The 17536-nt window shown below is 53.7% G+C and overlaps 1 protein-coding gene across 1 annotated transcript in view; it reads left to right on the forward strand.

Moving 5' to 3' along the window:
• Positions 1-15935, forward strand: part of TCF7 (transcription factor 7) — a 31971-nt gene extending 16036 nt beyond the window's left edge. The window contains 10 exon segments of the mRNA XM_043587865.1: positions 6749-6860; positions 7694-7784; positions 10606-10725; positions 11331-11493; positions 11592-11699; positions 12225-12273; positions 13066-13138; positions 14246-14414; positions 14416-14469; positions 14471-15935. Coding sequence (XP_043443800.1) covers positions 6749-6860; positions 7694-7784; positions 10606-10725; positions 11331-11493; positions 11592-11699; positions 12225-12273; positions 13066-13138; positions 14246-14414; positions 14416-14469; positions 14471-14587 — 1056 coding nt within the window. The 3' untranslated portion in view covers positions 14588-15935.
• The last annotated feature ends 1601 nt before the right edge of the window (positions 15936-17536 follow it).

Here is a 17536-nt window from a genome sequence, read left to right on the forward strand (position 1 = left end):
ACAAGCCAGTGCTGCCCTCCGGCACCCCCAGGCCCACCTCTGCACCATGTGGGCACCTCTGCCTTCTGGGCTGTGGATCCCCGGTGAGTCGTTTGCAAGGAAGTGACCCTTTGACTGAGGTCAGAATGAGTAGTGAGGCTCGCAAGGAGCCGGAAGAAGCATGGAAAGTCATGAGGGGAGGAGGAGGGGTGGGTAAAGGCGCTGAGGCAGAGAGGAGCTAGGCACCAGGGCGGGAGAAGGGCAAGCCAGCGTGGCTGGATGGTGGCTGGTCGAGGATGAGTGGGGCGCACGTGCACTAAGGCCGGGGAGCCATGTCCAGCTATTGCCACCAGGCAGGCTCTTGGTTGCCAGCAGCCCTGGCAGGAAGTAGGCAGGTGGTGTGGCCAGAACTCCAATCCCAGGGGTCCCGGAACCCACTGAAGCATTTTTAGGGAGGCACTGGTTCAGGGAACTCTGACCAACCAGGCTGGAGAAAGGAAACTGGGGTGAGGACTGGCACGCCGTCCCCTGTACCCCAGGTTTTGTCCATGACCAACCATAAGGCCTTTGTAGCACACTAGGTAGAATCCCAGCTCTGCCACTTATTGTGTGATCTTGGGCAAGCTGTGTGACCTCTCAGTGCCTCAGTTTCCTCATCTACCAAATGGGTGTAATACACCTATATCCTAGGTTTGTTTAAAAGCATAGGAGTTAAACTCTGTAAGGTGTTCAGAACTGTGCCTGAGACATGGTAACCACTCACTTATCATTGGAAAATGCTTTTCTCTCAGCCTGAAACATTTTTTTGGCTGGCACACAGGCACTCAGTGATGAAAGCAGACTGAATGTGTCTGCCAGTCGTAATCAACAGAGAATCTGTGTGTGTGTGTGTGTGTGTGTGTGTGTGTGTGTGTGTGTGTGTGTGTCGGTGGGTGGGGGAACAGGAGGGCGGGAACTTCTGGCACCGTCTCTGCCACAGGGAGGCTTCCTGGAGGTGGCGGGGCGGGGGTGGGGGGGTGGGGGAGGCACTCAGAGCTCACACACTCCCCCACCCCCAGGCGTGAGGCCCGAGGAAGCAGCAACTTTCTTCACTGGGAAAGTGTTGTGGGGCTCAAGCATTTGGGGGTTTTCAGAGTCAACCGTCAGAGGCGAGGGAGTTTCTCTGCTGGTGGTGGCAAGGGCTCTCAGGGTGCACACAGCCTGTGAGCAGACCGCTGCGGTCTGCAGGGAAAATGCCGACTGTGTTTATTTTTCACCTGAGCCTGCAGGAAGTAGGGGGGCGAGGGGGTGAGGCAGGGCAGCCCAGCTGGGCCCAAGCTCAACCTCAGGGCAGAAGAGACCTATCCCGGAGTCCCTTATTTCTCCCTCCTCCTGTCCCACCCTACCTTTGGACCCCCCCTTTCCTGGTTCCTGCCTACTCAGCGAGAGGAATTTCTAGCCATAGGCTAATGAGAATGTCCCGGAAGGCTGAGAGCCACCTTTGGGACAACAGATTGGGAGTTGGAGTGGCTAGGAGCAGTCAAAGCAATGCAATAGCAGGAGGAATAGCAGACACAGCCTCCCAGCCCTAGGGTCTCCGGGTCCTGGCCCCGCTCTGTAGTGCTGCAGTCTGGCTATGTGTTTCGGGGGGGCAGGGTGCAGACACAGGCAAAGAAGGGGATCCTGGAGTGTCCTCACCAAGGATTATGGGCTGCTGTCGAGTCTTTGATTTGCTGATGCATTCCACCATGCTGCGAATACTTCCTGAGTGCCGAGGTCTATCCTTGGCCCTCTGCCCTCACATAAGAGAGGTGAGGTTGTGTAGTCGAGATGCTCAGGGCCTCATGGGGACAGTCAACCCAGGCCTGCCAGGCAGGTATCATCAGAGGGAGGACAGGAGAGGAGCTCCAGTCATCAGGTTCCTCATGCACATGCTAGTCCCCAGGCAACCCCACCTTGTCTGGGCAGCCTGGCCCCGGGACAGCCTTGTGCTGAGGCCGTGGAGCGGGACGTTCCACTGGCTGAGGGGGGTGTGGGGCACCGGGCCCTATGCCCGACATTCCCCCTGGCTACCACCACAGACACAGGGGGCCGGGGAGTGTGAGGCTGGGGGGCAGCATGCATAAACGTGGGAAGGACTGGCCGGGCCCTCAGTGCCCTCCCCTGGATCCCTGGCCACCTCAGGGCCTCTAGCTGCTGGCATGTTCTCTGCCCCACCCCTGCCTACCTGGCATCTCTCCTGGGGTTTGGTTGCAGACTCTTGTTTAATTAGAGGCTTTTCCCCAGTTCCCAGGGAAGGCTGGTGGACAGGATAAGCCCTCTGACCATCAGGCAACGCCTCCTACCTCCCACCCCCTCCATACCCGTTGTCCACCTGCATCCCAGGCCAGAGACCGTAGGCTGAGCTGGATTCTGAGATTTCCAAGCCTGGCTGTGCAGCCTGGCCAAGGAGAGTCAGCTCTGGTCCTCCCTCAGGTGAGGGGGCTCTCCATGGTTTCTTGGCCAAAGTTAGCCCTCCCCAAGAAGGGTGGTTTGCTGAGAAACGTACTGTGGAGCTACCCTCTCCTGCCTGGAAGCAGACTTTCCCCCCGCCCCCCTCCCCCCCCCTGCCCTTTTCCTGGGCAGAGTGGGACTGTCTTCCTGTAGCTGGCACCTTGGACCCCAGCCTCTGGTTCTAATACTTCCTTCCCAGGGTCCCACTCCCCAGCCAGGCTTACATTCCTGGGGGCCAAAGAGCCAGAACCGGGACTTAGATGGCAAGGCCTTCTCTGAAGCAGGAGCTTACACTCAAAAGCCCCCAGGCCGGAGGGATCTTTGGAGGAAGTTCATTCCAACTAATGGGCCAGGGCTCCAGTCGTGGCAAATGGTGGAATGCCTTCTACCAGAGTCCCAGGTTCTTGAGGGAACGGTCTCTGACCTGTCTCCCTGTCTCAAGGCCTGGTCAGGGCTGATGCTGTCTGGCTACTACTGTCCTGGTTGCCTATCAGGATAAATTGGTCCCAGAGGCTTCCAGGAAGCTTCCTAGGCCTTCGGCTGCTGCTCCCCAAAATTCTAACATAGTTTTTGCATCTGTGATCAGTGAGGTAATCAGGGCTGATTTTCTCATTGCTTTTCAAGGGGCATAATGACCCAGGATTCTGTAGTGAAGAAGTTGATGTAAAGGTCAGGGATCCTTAGAGCTAGGCTTCCCAGCCCACTTCATTGTGGCTCACTTAAAAATTATCACTAGACTGGGGTGCCTGGGTGGCTCCGTTGAGCATCCGACTCTTGGTTTGGGCTCAGGTCATGATCCCAGGGTCGTTGGATTGAGCCCCACATCAGGCTCCATGCTGAGCCTGGAGCTTGCTTAAGATTAATTCATTCTCGTTCTGTCTCTCCCTCCCTGCCTCCCTTCCTCTCTCACCCTCCCCCTCTCACCCTCCCCCTCTCTCTCACCCTCCCTCCCTTCTCTCCCACCCCGCCCCTCTCCCCCCACTTGCATGTGCATGTGTTCTCTAATAAAAAAATTAAAAATATGTATCCTTACACTAACTGGAGAAGGAGGCTGGAAGCTGAAGCACACATGGTAAATGCTGGGCATAGTGAGCAGGGAAGAGAGGGAGGCAGTGGGGTTAGGGAGAGAGCGGGCCTCACCACACACAGCTTTGTAGGTCATCTAAGTCTGTTTCTTGCTCTGGGCAGGGGAATGGTGTGATCTGAGGCACAGGTTTGCTGGATGGAAGAATGGCGGAGGGCAAGAAGCTACTGGAGTTGTCTGAGTGGGAAGCGACTGGGGCTTGGACTGAGTTGGGGATAGGGAGGAAGAAGTGGTGGGCTCTCAATTATCTTGAAAGTAGAGCCATTAGGATTGCCTGACAAATTGGAGACGTGTGTGAGAGAAGAGAGTCCAGGATTACTCCAAGGTGTCTGAGCATCTGGAAGGAGAGCATTGCTAGTAATTGGGGAAGACGGAGAGGAGCATTTGGTGCAGCACACCAGAGGCTCTGCTTTGGCCATACTGGGTTTGGGCAGCATTTCTGACTTTTGGGTAGACTTGGTGAGTATGCATTCGGGGAGTGGTGTTCCCTAGGGGAAGTAGAGGCTGAGATAGAAATGTCAGTAATCAGATGAGGACATTTGAAGCTACCACCCTGGATGAGAACACTCTGGAAAGGATGGTAAATGGAAAGCCAAGGGCACATCTTGGGTGGGATCAGGAAGATGAGGAGCCAGAAATTAGCCCAAGAAAGAATGGCCTCTGAGCTTGGAAGAAAATAGGTCAGTGTGGCATTCTGGAAGCCAAGCAAAGAAAATCTTTCAAGGAGGAGGGAGAAATCGGTTGTGTCCAGTGCTGCTAAGAGGTCAGGTAGGAGGAAGACTGAGAACTGACCATTGAGTTCAGGCAGCGTGGCAGTCACTGGGGACCTTGACAAGCGCCATTTGGTGAAGTGATGGGGCAGGGGATTGGCTAGGCTGACAGGAGCACAAGACTAAGAACAGGAAGCCGAGGATGGCGATGGCTCTCCTGAGGTTTGCAACAAAAGGGAGCAAGACATGAGGTGGTGGCTGAGGAAGATTTACAGATGGGAGAAATGGCAGCCTGTTGGTACCCTAGTGGGAATGAGCCGGGGCTTGCAAAGTGCTTGGCACAGTACCTCACAGGTTGCAGGCAGTCAACACGTGAAGGATTCCACAGGTATCCACATACCCCACAGCCTTTCGAACCCACTCTTGCCAGCCCGAGGATCCTACTTTCTACCTTCCATTCCTACACATACTCTGACTCTGACTCTGCAGTCACTTCTGGGGATAAAGAAGGCCGGAGTGTGGCATGAACCTCTCAGCTTGCTCAGGAAACCTTAGAACACAAGCAGTAAAGTCCCAGCACCCAGGGCCTGGAGACACCATGGCCTCCCAGGGTGATGTTGCCAAGTAGGCCACCAGGTGGGTCTTCTGTCCCCAGGCAAATCCCCTCCGGTGAATTCAGACCAAAACCGTCTGGCCCATGTGAGGCTAGCACCACAGGGCCAGGGAAGGACTGTGAGTAGCATTTCTTTGTGCAGGTAAGGGGCTTCCTGAACATCCCTTCCTCATGACTCTACAGCTGGGTAATAGAGCTCTTGGGTATCTTGTGGCTTTACTCTTACAACAACCCTATGATCATCTCCATTTGACAAGAAAACAGATGCTCAGGTATTATAGTAAGTTCTTAAAGGCCACACACGTTAGAACCAGGATCTAAACGTGGTCAGCTGACTCCTCCTCAGGCCCACAGTGGGGAGTCCTTCCTAGGCTGCTCCAGGAAGCGAAGAGAAGGCTCCAGAGAGAGGTGCTCAGGAAGGGGTTGTGGTGCCACACATCCATGCCCACCACAAAGAAGCCACTGCTTTTGGGACACCAACCCCTGTCTGCCTGAGGACAGAAGGTCCTGGTATGTAAGGTTCTCAGTGGGCAGATGAACAAGCTCGGGATTGAACAGGTGGGTGGTGTCGGTAACTTCCCCAAGCCCTGACGGGAGGGGTGCTGCATCTTGGAACCCAGCCTCAAGCTCCCCTGGAGGCAGGAATGTGGGGAAGAGGGCAGCCAGGGCAGTTGCCGGGAAGTGTGGGAGCCTGTGTCCCCCTGAAGCCTCACACCTTGGCTGAGTCACAATTCATACCTGGTCTTTTCTCACCTCACCCTGGACCACAGACTGCCAAACCCAAGGGACCTGTGCCTCACCATAAGCTACCCTAAGCTTCCCCAAACCTAGTGATGCAGGGAGCATGAACCCCATCCATTACACAAGAGAGGAAACTGAAGCCCAGAGATGTTAAGGAGTCTGGCTAAATTCACCCACAGGATGGGCAGGAGCCCAGGCCACAACCTCTCATGGCTGTCGTGCTCCAAAGCTGTCCCGTTTCTTCTGTGCCAGGAGTCAAAAGACACTTATCTGTGCTCCTAGCCAGCAGAATCCCCCCAGGTGAACTTTTCCAAGTGGAAGCTGAGCCTCAATTGTAGATGATGTTTCCAGGGTCCTGGACTGTGCAGATGTGCACTGGGGATGTGCAGAGCTGTGCCTTGGCCCCAAGCAGCACCTCCCCGTGGCTGGGTCGTACAGGGAGCCCCCTTCCCAGCATGAGTCATCTCCTGACAGATCCATGTGACTAGTGAGAAAAGTAAGAGTCCTGTATTGCTGAGGAGACAGGAAGTGTGGGGGCTGGGTGGGTGGCCCTGGAGGAAGCCTGTCCCCACCTGACCCACCTGCTCTGAGTTAGAGTGCTGATGGGAACCTTCCTTGTGCCCACAAATCCTGTTAAGCTTGAGGTGGAACAGAGGGTCAGACTTAGGACCCCCAAGTCTGGGGGTGGAGAAGTAGGAAAAAGAACTCCAGGCTGTCTTGGGGTAAGCCAGGTCTTCAGACCATTACCTGGTGTCTGGGGCTGGAGGGTATGAGAAGCCCCCCATACAAGCCACAGGGCCTCAGAGAAATGGTGGCGGGGGTGGGCGGTGGTCTCAGACCTAGAGGCAGGAAATTTCCTGGACAGGAGAGGTGCACCTCCTGGAACTGAGTATACAGAAACCAAGAGACTCTGTAGGTGATGGGACTGCTTGAGCAAAGTCTGGGGGGCTGTGGGCAGGGCCACTAGACATAGGATGTCTTGAGTGGTGCCCCTTCTCCTGAGGCCTGTGGTTTTAACCACCCCCACTTTCCTTTGACATTTGGGCTACCCACACAGCTAAAAGGGGCTCTGTTTATATGTATGCCCCCAGCCCTGTGCCTTCCTCCTTCAGGTCTCCCACATTCACACCCTCCCTCCTCATTTTTCAGCACAACAAGGCCAGTCAGCCAGCCCACAGCGTCCCACAGCTCTCTCCTCTCTATGAACATTTCAGCAGCCCACACCCTACACCTGCACCAGCCGACATCAGCCAGAAGCAAGGTATGGATCTGGGAAGGGGAGGGGCCTGCCGGTCCCAGAGCCTAGGGGCCAAGTCCTAGGCTTCTGGGTCCAGGGGGGTTAGCCCCTTTTTAACAACTGGAAAGCCTGGCGCTGGGCAAACTCAAAACCCCAAGAAAAATGCCAGAAAGATGGCCTGGGAGCCTGAGAGCAGGTGGTACTAGGTCAAACTTGGAAGGTTTCAGGTTGAGGTAGGAACCCACATCCTGAATGACCTCCCAGTGCCAGTATATGGGAGCAGGAATCTGTGTAAGACAGAAGACTGTAAAACCTGTATCCTTCCCTCCCTGCCCACCCCCCCTCAATGAGAAAATGGAAAGTGGTGGTTGTGATGGCTGATTCACCTCAGCCTCAGGGAAAGTCATTCTGAAATCAGCCATTGTCGGCTGTGGGAAACCTGCTGACTCAACCCTGGGGAGCCAAAGGGGGCGGGTGGAACCCTGGCTGTCCAGGCCAGGGGGCCTGCCTCCTGCCCAGAAAGCCAGGCCAGAGCCCCCAGCTTAGAGGCCCCAGCTGAAGACCAGCAGCAGGCCGGGGCATGATGAGGCCCAGCCATCCCACTCCTGAGTGACTCCAGCTCTCCCACTGGCAGCCTGTATCCTTAGGCTAGTCACCCTGCCACTCTGCCCTTGCTTCCCTAGCCTATAAACGGGGTACCATTATCACACTGGAACAGTCCTCAACAAACCAGTATGTCTGGTCCTCTAGCTAATGGGAGGTGGGAGAGGCCCCACAGGAAGGCCTAGGAGGCAGTAACCAGCAGAAGTGGCTTCCAGGTCAGGATAGATCACTTACTTGGCCCCTCTCCACTGTAGGAGTTCACAGGCCTCTGCAGACCCCTGACCTCTCTGGCTTCTACTCTCTGACCTCAGGCAGCATGGGACAGCTTCCCCACACTGTGAGCTGGTGAGTGTGAACCCAGTGGGAGGAGGGCACCTTGTGCTGGGGAAACCCGTACCTGCCGTTTCCTTTTCCTTCTCCGTCCTTCTCACAGCACCCCGCTGCCAGGTCTTGTGTCTGTACCAGGAGCTGCCCGGCAGCTCTGTTCATTGCCCATGTAGCCCAGCACGCTGCCCTTGGCTCCTGGTCGAGACCTCCTGCATTCGACATCTGCCTCAATGTCTGAGAGACTTGGTAGGGGTGGGGAGCACCAAGCCACTCAGGGTTAGGAGAGTATGTAAGGAAGGCAGGCAGGCCCACCTGAGCAGGGAGGGGCAATATGAATGGCTCCAAGAGGCTGTTGCCTCTCAGCCACCTGGTGGGCAGGGGGGATACTACACTCATCCCAGTGCCTACTGGGGACTGGTCCCTTGGCTGAGCTTCCTGAGGAACAGTGTTTTTTGCCCCCTCTGGTGCCTGCCTGATTCCAAGCCCCTGGCCGGCTCCTTGAAAAGCTTGCTTGGAGGGTCTGTGAAGGCTGGGCCAGCAAAAGCCAGCCTGAACCTCGAGTCAGTAGAACTAGTTGTGGGCCAGAGGGCTGGTCTGGAGCTGGAGCCAGGTCTTGGCGGGCTGGTTGGTCCTTTGCTCATCAACCACAGTGTGTTCTGGATGCATCTCTAGCCTCTCCAGGCTGGGGCAGCATCCCACAGCAGGAAATCTTGGTTTCCCGGGAAGGTAGGGAAGCCCAGAGGTCCAACCTGAGGCCCACCTGCCCTTTTCCACTTGCTGTTTATCCATATTCAGCTCACTCTTCTATTCCCAGATTCTCCTTGGACAGTGCTCCATCCTCAGTACCAGTCAGGAGTATACCCACAGATACTCCCAGGATTGGGGTTTGCCAATCCTTGGGTGTACTACCCAGGTCAGGGACCCAACAATTACAGGGCAGTATTAGTAGTGCTTTTATTGGGGACTGTAAGAGCCCAGAGGGGTGCCTCATCCAGCCTGGGATTTCCAGGGCTTTTAGGAAAAAAAGTCATTTAGCCAAGCAAGAGCTGAACAAAGACCAAGAGTTGAAAGGGGATAAAGCGGGCAGAACAGTCAGTGTCAACAGTGACTGCAAAAGCCCTAGGACAGGTATCAATGCTGTGCTGATGAGGAAATTTTAGGAAGTAAGGCTGGAGGTGAGCTGGGGGGCGGGGAAGTGGTCGACTGAGCTGGGTCCCAGGAGAATACTGCCATTTCTGCCCTTTAAGCACCAGTACAAGTCTGTAGAGGGAAGTAGGTGCAGCACAGGTTGCCCTCTGGTGGCAGATGCTTCATATACATGCTGGAGGAGTCCTAGTGGAGGCCAAATTGCCGTACCCTATGGGTCAAGCAAGGTGGGGAAGTCTTTCCCTACATCTGGCCAGTAGCCAGACTGCTAACAGCTGTCTCTCCCAACCACAGGCCCAGCCCTCCTCTCTACCCCCTGTCCCCTTCCTGCGGATATAGACAGCACTTCCCTGCCCCCACTGCAGCCCCTGGCGCCCCCTACCCCAGGTGAGTCCCATACCCTGCAGCCAGGCTCCTGCTTCCTGTTGCCCAGGCTTCAGAGCCCACATGAGGCCGTGCCCAGGCCCGTGCTTGCCCTGTGCTAGTTGTCTGTCCATCCGTCCGTCTGTCATTCTGCAGCCCCCTGCTGCCCTGTGCCTGAGAATGAAGCCGGTGGGAGAGCCAGAGGCCTCAGCCCAGGTCAGACCATGCAGCCGAGCACCCTAGAGCAGCCAGGGCCAGTGAGTGCACACCCGTGCTTGTGCTGCTGCCTCTGCACGCGTGAATCAGCCCATGTGCAGGTGTGTGTGCACTCACCTGTGTTGTGCATCCCTGCTGAAGGGCGGGACAAGCCAACTCTCCTGGGCATTCCGTGAGCCCTGCCCAAGCTGAGGCATCACCTTTTACATGGGTCTGCGACAGTAGGCCCTTGGGGACTGCCTGCTCAGAGAAAGGAGCAAGGGCAGGGTGGTTTCCACAAAACAACAGAAAAGTGAAGTAAAAGGTATGTGTGTATACGTTTGTGTCCCTTCACTTTGCACACTCCCTCAGTAAGACTCAGACCTGGTGTGGAATAAGGAACTCAGCAGACAGTTTCAGCCCTATTGGAATTTACAGCCCAGGGTGGGAGGTAAGGACCTAGCACTGACAGCTGAATGGGCTATCTGGGAGACGGGAAAACCCTAACCAGACCCCAGCCAGGGCAGGGACACAAATTGGAAGAACTTCATGACATCTGAGCACAGGGGACAAAGGGAACAGCACTAGTTGGGGATGGCTAGGAATGGAAAGTGATGGAAAACAGGGGAAAAGATGGAGCTAAGAAGTGTCAGCAGAGACGTTCATTCAAGGCAGGGTGGGTCCTGCGGAGGAGCCTGGGTTTTATTCTGTGAGCAACGGGGCGGGGGGGGGGGGGGAGTTTCAGCAGGAGGGGCCAAGAGCACTCAAGTGTTTAAAAGGTCACTCTGGGAGTTGTGTGGAGAGGCCTGCAGGGCTCAAGCAGGAGAGTAAGGAAGCTCACGGGGTAGCTACAGGTTCAGGAGGCTGAGCTGGTGAAAGCACAAGGTAAGGGAACAGATTCAAAGCTATTTAGGACTTAGTAACCACCTGAATGACATGTATACAGATTTCTGCGGTATCTGTAACATTCTGGAAGCAGGTGTTTGTGTTGGTGTGTATCTGTGTACTCGTGTGCCAGCCACTGGAGGTGGGGTGTCTGTTCATCTGTCGTCGTGTACTGTGCAGGCGGCTCCGTGTGTCCAAAGCTCTGGACTCTACATTCCTGGCTCAATTTTAACTCTCCTTCTGCCTTTAGGTTCACCCACCCATCCCTGATGCTAGGCTCCGGTGTGCCTGGTCACCCTGCAGCCATCCCCCACCCGGCTATCGTACCTCCCTCAGGCAAGCAGGAGCTGCAGCCATATGACCGTAGCCTGTGAGTGAAAAGGCCCACGGTGTGGAAGAGGGAGGGGAACACGGGAGCAGATCTTAGGCTCCCATCTGTTGATCTGCCAGGGAAAACATTCCTCCCGCCAGGCTCCATGCCTGCTGCCTAGAAACTCCAGGGACTGCCACAGGGGACCTCTGGTCAAGCCATCTTGTTCTTGCCACTGACCAGAATTTTATTTTGTTTCAGTTTATTTATTTAAGCATCTCTACACCCATTGTGGGGCTTGAACTCACAACCCTGAGATCGAGAGTCACACACTCCTCCGACTGAGCCAACCGGGTGCCCCTGACCAGTGTTTTTTGATCCTTAGAAGCAGGAGGGAATGGATGGGGTGTGGAACAAAGATTTAGTTTGAGCCAACAGAGGAGGGGTTGTGAAGTCCTTAAACAGGTTTTTCTTACTTAGGTGCAGTATTTCTGTAAGGAAGTTACTTAGTTCTGATCACCCATTTTGGAGTAACTAACAAAGATACCATTTACAAAACCCTAGTTTCTATGCACTGGCACACATGCTGGACACATGCTAGAAGAAGGTAGTAGCTTTAGCTGGATACTGGGGGCTCCTGTGTGATCTCGACTTGTGCCTCTCAGGAAGACACAGGCAGAATCCAAGGCAGAGAAAGAGGCCAAGAAGCCAACCATCAAGAAGCCACTCAACGCCTTCATGCTGTACATGAAGGAGATGAGAGCCAAGGTCATTGCAGAGTGTACACTCAAGGAGAGTGCTGCCATCAACCAGATCCTGGGCCGCAGGGTGAGGCCACGGGCAGGTGGGCTGGCAGGGTTGTCCCCTGGTGCCACCTGTTGACTCCCTGATGCACCACCATCTCTACCCCTCCTTTCCCGCTGCAGTGGCACGCGCTGTCTCGGGAAGAGCAGGCCAAGTATTATGAGCTGGCCCGAAAAGAGAGGCAGCTGCACATGCAGCTCTACCCAGGCTGGTCGGCGCGGGACAACTATGTGAGTGTCCGGTGACAGACAGGGATGGGTAGGGGAACCTTCAAGATGCCATGCCCCGGGCCACAGTCTCAACGGGGAAAGGCAGACCACCGTCCTGAAGGCACAGATACAGAGGGCAGGTGCAGTATAGGGCTCAAGGCCTCACCTGGCCAGCTCCGAAGCCAGCTAAACAAGGGAAGCTGCCCTAAAAGGCAGGCCCATGCCCTCTTTTCCACCTAGGACATACTCCCCCTCAGGGCTGTTGCGCAGCATTTGGCCACAAAGGCAGGAGGGGCGTATGGGGCCCTCTAAGTCTTCTCCATTCAAAATGGAGACCAGCATGGGAGAGGGAGGAGTCGTCTCTAACTCCCATGGTACCCTGGTAAAAATTGCAGTCAAATACTAGGCCTTCCATGTAGAAGGGATCATGTACCCAGAATCTCAGCAACAGGCAAGCAAGGCTGCAGCTCTTCCAACCACTCACTCGATGGAGTTATAAAGGGACCACCTGCCAGATCCAAGCATCCCTCCCTTTATTCCCTGCAGGGGAAGAAAAAGAGGCGGTCACGAGAAAAGCACCAGGAGTCCAACACAGGTGAGGCTTTCCCTCAGCAGTGCACACTCCCTTCCAGGCCCACATTTCATGAGCACCCTGCTCTGGCCCAGAGGGAGGGACAGAGTACTGAGCCACATACCTTCAAAGGCCTGGGCCCTTTGGAAACAAGGCCCACTTCTCGTAAGTGAAAAACCCTTGTGAAGAATAGCTGTACCGAGTTCTTTGACCAGAGTTAACACTGGTGTACTGCCTCGCCACACGTCTCCTACCTTTGCTAGCGCTGCTAGGAGAAATGGATTCTACGATTCTGCCACAATGGGCAGCAGTCTGTATGGGTGGAGGTGCAGCCATGTCTAGATCCAGAAGTCACACAGCTTTAGTTACCATCTGAAAATGTGTGTAGACTAGGTTTAAGCTACAGCAGGAGGGGGATGTGGGTCAGGCAGATTGCGCAGGGAGTTGGGGGAGGGGGGCAGTGAGGCAGAAGAGGCTGGATCACCCTGGGCCTCCCTGGGCTCCTCTCCCACTGCTCCTGTGCTGCAACCTGAGAGGAGCCAACATAGGATCCCCTCCTTCCCCCACCTCCACCATTCTTCCCACTGCCTCTACTGCCTAGCTAGGTGTCCACCTTTCCTGATACCTTGGCTCTGGGTCCCGGGGCTCCCACTGGGGCTGGCTGTGCCATGGCGAGGCCCTGTGCCCATGGGACCTATGGGGTATCTGTGACTGGCTGACACTGATGTTACCTCTTCTTTCTGGGCCCTGCTCTGCCCTGCTGCCTGCCTGCTCGCCCTCTGCCCTGCTCTGCCCCTCTGGCATGGCTGTGAGCAGACCCTGGCTCGCCTAAGAAATGCCGTGCTCGCTTTGGCCTCAACCAGCAGACGGATTGGTGTGGTCCGTGCAGGTGGGTTTGTCCCCACCACCATCCTCCCTTTGCTTCAAGCTGCTTCCCTGATTCTGCACATGTTCTGCTAGGCCTGTAGCCCTCATTTGGTACCCCATCCCATCGCATACCACACACTGGGGAGCACCTGCCCTCCGAAGAATGAGGTGGAGAGACAGATTCAAGAAGGTAGTTCTGGTGCCTAGTGCCTGGAATCCTCTGTTAATGATGGTCTGACGCTAAGCTTAGCATATCCACAGTAAGCCTTATCATCCACCTCATTCAGGTGACCTAAGCCCCTGCTACCAGGCCTAGAACTCACCATGGTCCACCAGTTCCCTCACTTCTTCAAATTGGGATTCCTGCTTGTATTATCCAGAACCCTTAAATCTAAGAAAATCAAGGTGACTATAGTAGAGAACCACCTGGCTTGTACCTGAGACCAAAGGATGGGAGAGGCAGGGAGACAGGAACAGGGGTACACCTGGGCTGTCCTATCAAAAGGGCCATACCAGGCTCTGGGGCACTAAATGTGTGTTTTGCCATACAACAGAGAAATGCCTGTGTGAAAAGAAGGTATGCTTACCACATGGCAAAAGTTTGCCTGGTTGAGGCCAGGCCTGGTAGTTCCTCATGGACTCTACGAAATATTGTCAGTCCCTCAAAGTGCCTACATGCTCCTCTCCAAGGGCAAAAAGGAATTTGGGGGGTATGTGTGTATATGTACACGTCGGGAGGCTATTTGTGTTGCTCTGCCTGAGCACCATTATGAGCACTGCATTCCTTTGCCTTAATGCAGATATGAGCCCCACAAACCCGTGAAGCAGGGGCTCAAAGGCCCAAACTAGGAGATGGCTCCCCTGGAAAACATGAGGCAGCCCACAGGGCTAGCCTACAGAAGGTTCCTGGGCCACCTTGTGGCTGCGCTGGGAACTGCACCTGTTCCAGGTTTGGGCCAGGCCCAGCAGAATCACAGCGCTAGGTGTGAAGGCACAGGCACATCACCCAAGTCCTGGGGAGAGGGGACAAGAGGTCAGTTAGGCCTGTGCAAAGACAGCATTTTCTGGTTGTGGTGTATGACTATGAATTCACCCTCTGTTTACAGATAACTCTCTTCACTATTCCTAGGAGGAAAAAGAAATGCATTCGGTACTTACCCGGAGAAGGCCGCTGCCCCAGCCCAGTTCCTTCCGATGACAGTGCTCTAGGCTGCCCCGGGTCCCCAGCCCCCCAGGACTCGCCCTCATACCTCCCGCTACCCCACTTTCCCACAGAACTGCTTGCTAGCCCTGCGGAGCCGGCGCCTACATCACCAGGTCTCTCGGCCGCTCTCAGCCTCCCAGCCCCCTGGACCCCAACAGGCCCCCCACAGCGTCCTGCAGAGTACACAGCTGCAACGACAGGAATCTCAGAGACGGGCAGCCTAGCATGTACAGGACACCTGGCCGCCTCCAGGGGCTCATCCTCTGAGAGGAAGCGACAGAGCCCCAAAGCACGTGGGAACTGGCCAGGGGCCCTGTTACCTCCCTCTCAGGGACCGGGCCCAGGAGACTTGCGAGGCTGCACAACTTCTGCCTGAACCCGGGGCCATCAGTTCAAACTACGCCAAATGGTGGGAATCAGATCTGCATTGTGTCATCTAATTCAGGGCATCCCTTGTGCCTACAGCAGCCTGCATCTGTTCCTTTTACCCTCTATCTTGCTGGCCAGATGCCCCTGCCTCCCTTGCTTTTCTACTATAGGTCACAGATAGGCTGGACTAAGCCCAGCTGCTTTCCCCACCCTACACCTCCTTGGCCCCATCACTGCCACGCCCTCCCCATACCACACACTTCAAGGACCAAGAATGAGCTGGTTTACAAAACCACATGTGAGCATGGTCACAACCACATGCTCAAGACAATAATGCTTCTCTTAACCTGGAGAAGCCCTGTTGACAGAAAAGGAGTTATTCATAAACTGGACCAGAGTAAGCCTTTTGCTGTGTCCTCAAGAGCTTACAAGACTAGGAGGAAATGGAACAGGTTAAGTTTAGGCCTATTACCACAGGCAGTAGGAATAACCTGACACTACCTTATCAGGCAAGTATGGGCAGTGAGAGGTATCTGGCTCTAGTTCATATTACTTGGGTATGTTTCCAAGAGAAACTCAACCTCCCAAAAAGCTCTGATACCAAGGTCCCATGCCTGTTACTAGTGACTGAACTCAAAAGAAATTATGGCCCCAAATCCAGCATGCATCCCTCCCTACACCAAGAGCCTCTGTCACAGTTCAGGCTCCTGCTTGTCCAGGTCAGTCTAGCCAGCTCTTGGTCAGTTTTAAGAGGGCAAACCAAACCTCATGACCCCCAATGCTCACCTTATAGTACTGAAATCGCTTCAGCTTCAGTTTCCCGAAGGGGCTGCAGGAAGGAGGACCATCAGCATCCAAGCAAGGAGCCCAGAGAACCTCTAGTGGTGGTCAGTGGGTTTTCACCACCGCCTAGTTTAACCCATTTCTGAGCCAAGCTTCAAGCCTGAGCCTTAAAAAACAAACTTTTAATTTAACTTTTTTTGTCTCCTCCTCAACTGTATATAGCCTGAACCCAAAGAAAAGGGGCTGTTCCTATACCCACACACCCCTCAACAAAAGCCTTCATAGTTCCTACTTTAGCCACTGGCTTCTCAGAATCCAAAGATCATATATTCTAGTGTAGTGTTGCAAGAAGTCTTGAGAAAAAGAAAAGGACTATTGTAGTGTTCAAAATATTTTTGTATTGTTAATGCATCATCATACAAAAACTTTTTTTAACATGAGAATAAAGATACTTTTTACTGGGTTTCTTTTTCAAAGTTGACCCTGAGGAATATGCTGTTTCAGTAACAGAGCATACAGACTACTTTTCTTCCCCACAGCCATAAAACTTGGGGTTTACTCTCTATAATGGTACACACATTCTAAAGACTTTCAGTCCACCTCACCTCCCTGCTGCAACCCCGAGAGCTAAGCTCATTCTAGGTGTAAACTACTATTCCAAGCCTTGGTCCTAACTTCCCAATCCTCGGACCTCACAAGTGATGCAGGTGCAGGCTAGCCTGCACACGACATTGCGCTGGAAACTGCCACCACGGACCCACATGACCACCAGGCTCCATCTTCCCCTCCATTTTCCTTCCACACAAAGACTGAACACAAGTATACATCCTATTTCAAGGAAAACCAGACCAGGAGTCTTCTATAATTTGGGATCAGAAATTTCAAAAGGGCATTTTAACAGCACCCTTTCTTCCCCAAAACTATTAAGGTGCTTGAGATATCTTCGTATTTTTACAGAAAGCCTCTCCAGTTTGATAAATCTACAGACTACTTTTATACAGCAGTGTCCATGTTTAAGAATACAGCTAACTCCTAAAACCCAACATGAATGTAAAAGGTGTCATAAAGCCACCTCAATAGGTCAATCAACTGTTAGATACAAATGCTGGACAAGAATATCACAACAGCCAGCCACTGGGCCACCGATCATGCATTGTACTTTTCACTGAGTTCTATTTTTGGGATTTTATGTTTGAAAATATTTATAAATAAAGTCATCTTCCAGAGTAGTGTCTATTTAAAGTAGGCCACTGGAAGCTGTAATCCCAGATGGGCTTTTTTCTCCAAAGAGTTAGAAGAGACCATTCTCTCGACATCTGTCCCATTTAAAGAATTCCACTCTGGCTAATGGCCTAGTTGTTTCAAAAACTACATTTTAAGGCTTATGCAAGACTGGGTTGCTGCATCTGATTTGGTGTCTTATTTAGAGCACACTGGGTACAGGAACAATGCACCCTTTGTGTATGTGAGGGTGAAGAGGGGAGGCATTGGCAACTTTGTTACAATCAAACCAGCCTTTTAAAAGAAGTGATTTCAAAGAGGAAACAAATCCTCCCAGATCACACCAGCAAATTCCTGAGGCCACAGGTGACTTCACAGTGAAGCCCTAAATTCAACTTCAAATAGCACACCAGTTCCATCTCACTGCCAGCCAAGAACTAGCCATTTTTAAGACCTCAGACAAGATACCTCAACCGCCCTTACACATTTCCCAGAAAACAAGCAAATGGGCTTGGCATACAGATCTTGACCCTTCCCATGTTTCAGCTGCCCCTCCTGTGCTCACAGTACGGTGAAGGCTCAGCTCAGCAAGCTGGCAAGACCTGCCCAAGTCTCTCCGTTTGAACATGTTTCCCCTTTTTATAGAGAAAGCCCTGTGGCTATACTCTTCTAGCTGTGTGTTTTGAATGTCCCCAAAGCACTACTGCCCTGCTCTATGCAGTGTACAGGAAGTCTGGCTAGGAAAGCCACAAGTCCCGGGCAGCAGACTGATTCTGTGCATTATTCCAAAGACGAAATAAAATTGGTTCCTGCATGCATTTCTAGAAAAAAAAAAAAAAAAAG

This window comes from Prionailurus bengalensis, chromosome A1 (assembly GCF_016509475.1).
Source record: "Prionailurus bengalensis isolate Pbe53 chromosome A1, Fcat_Pben_1.1_paternal_pri, whole genome shotgun sequence".
In the NCBI taxonomy this organism is placed as follows: domain Eukaryota; kingdom Metazoa; phylum Chordata; class Mammalia; order Carnivora; family Felidae; genus Prionailurus; species Prionailurus bengalensis.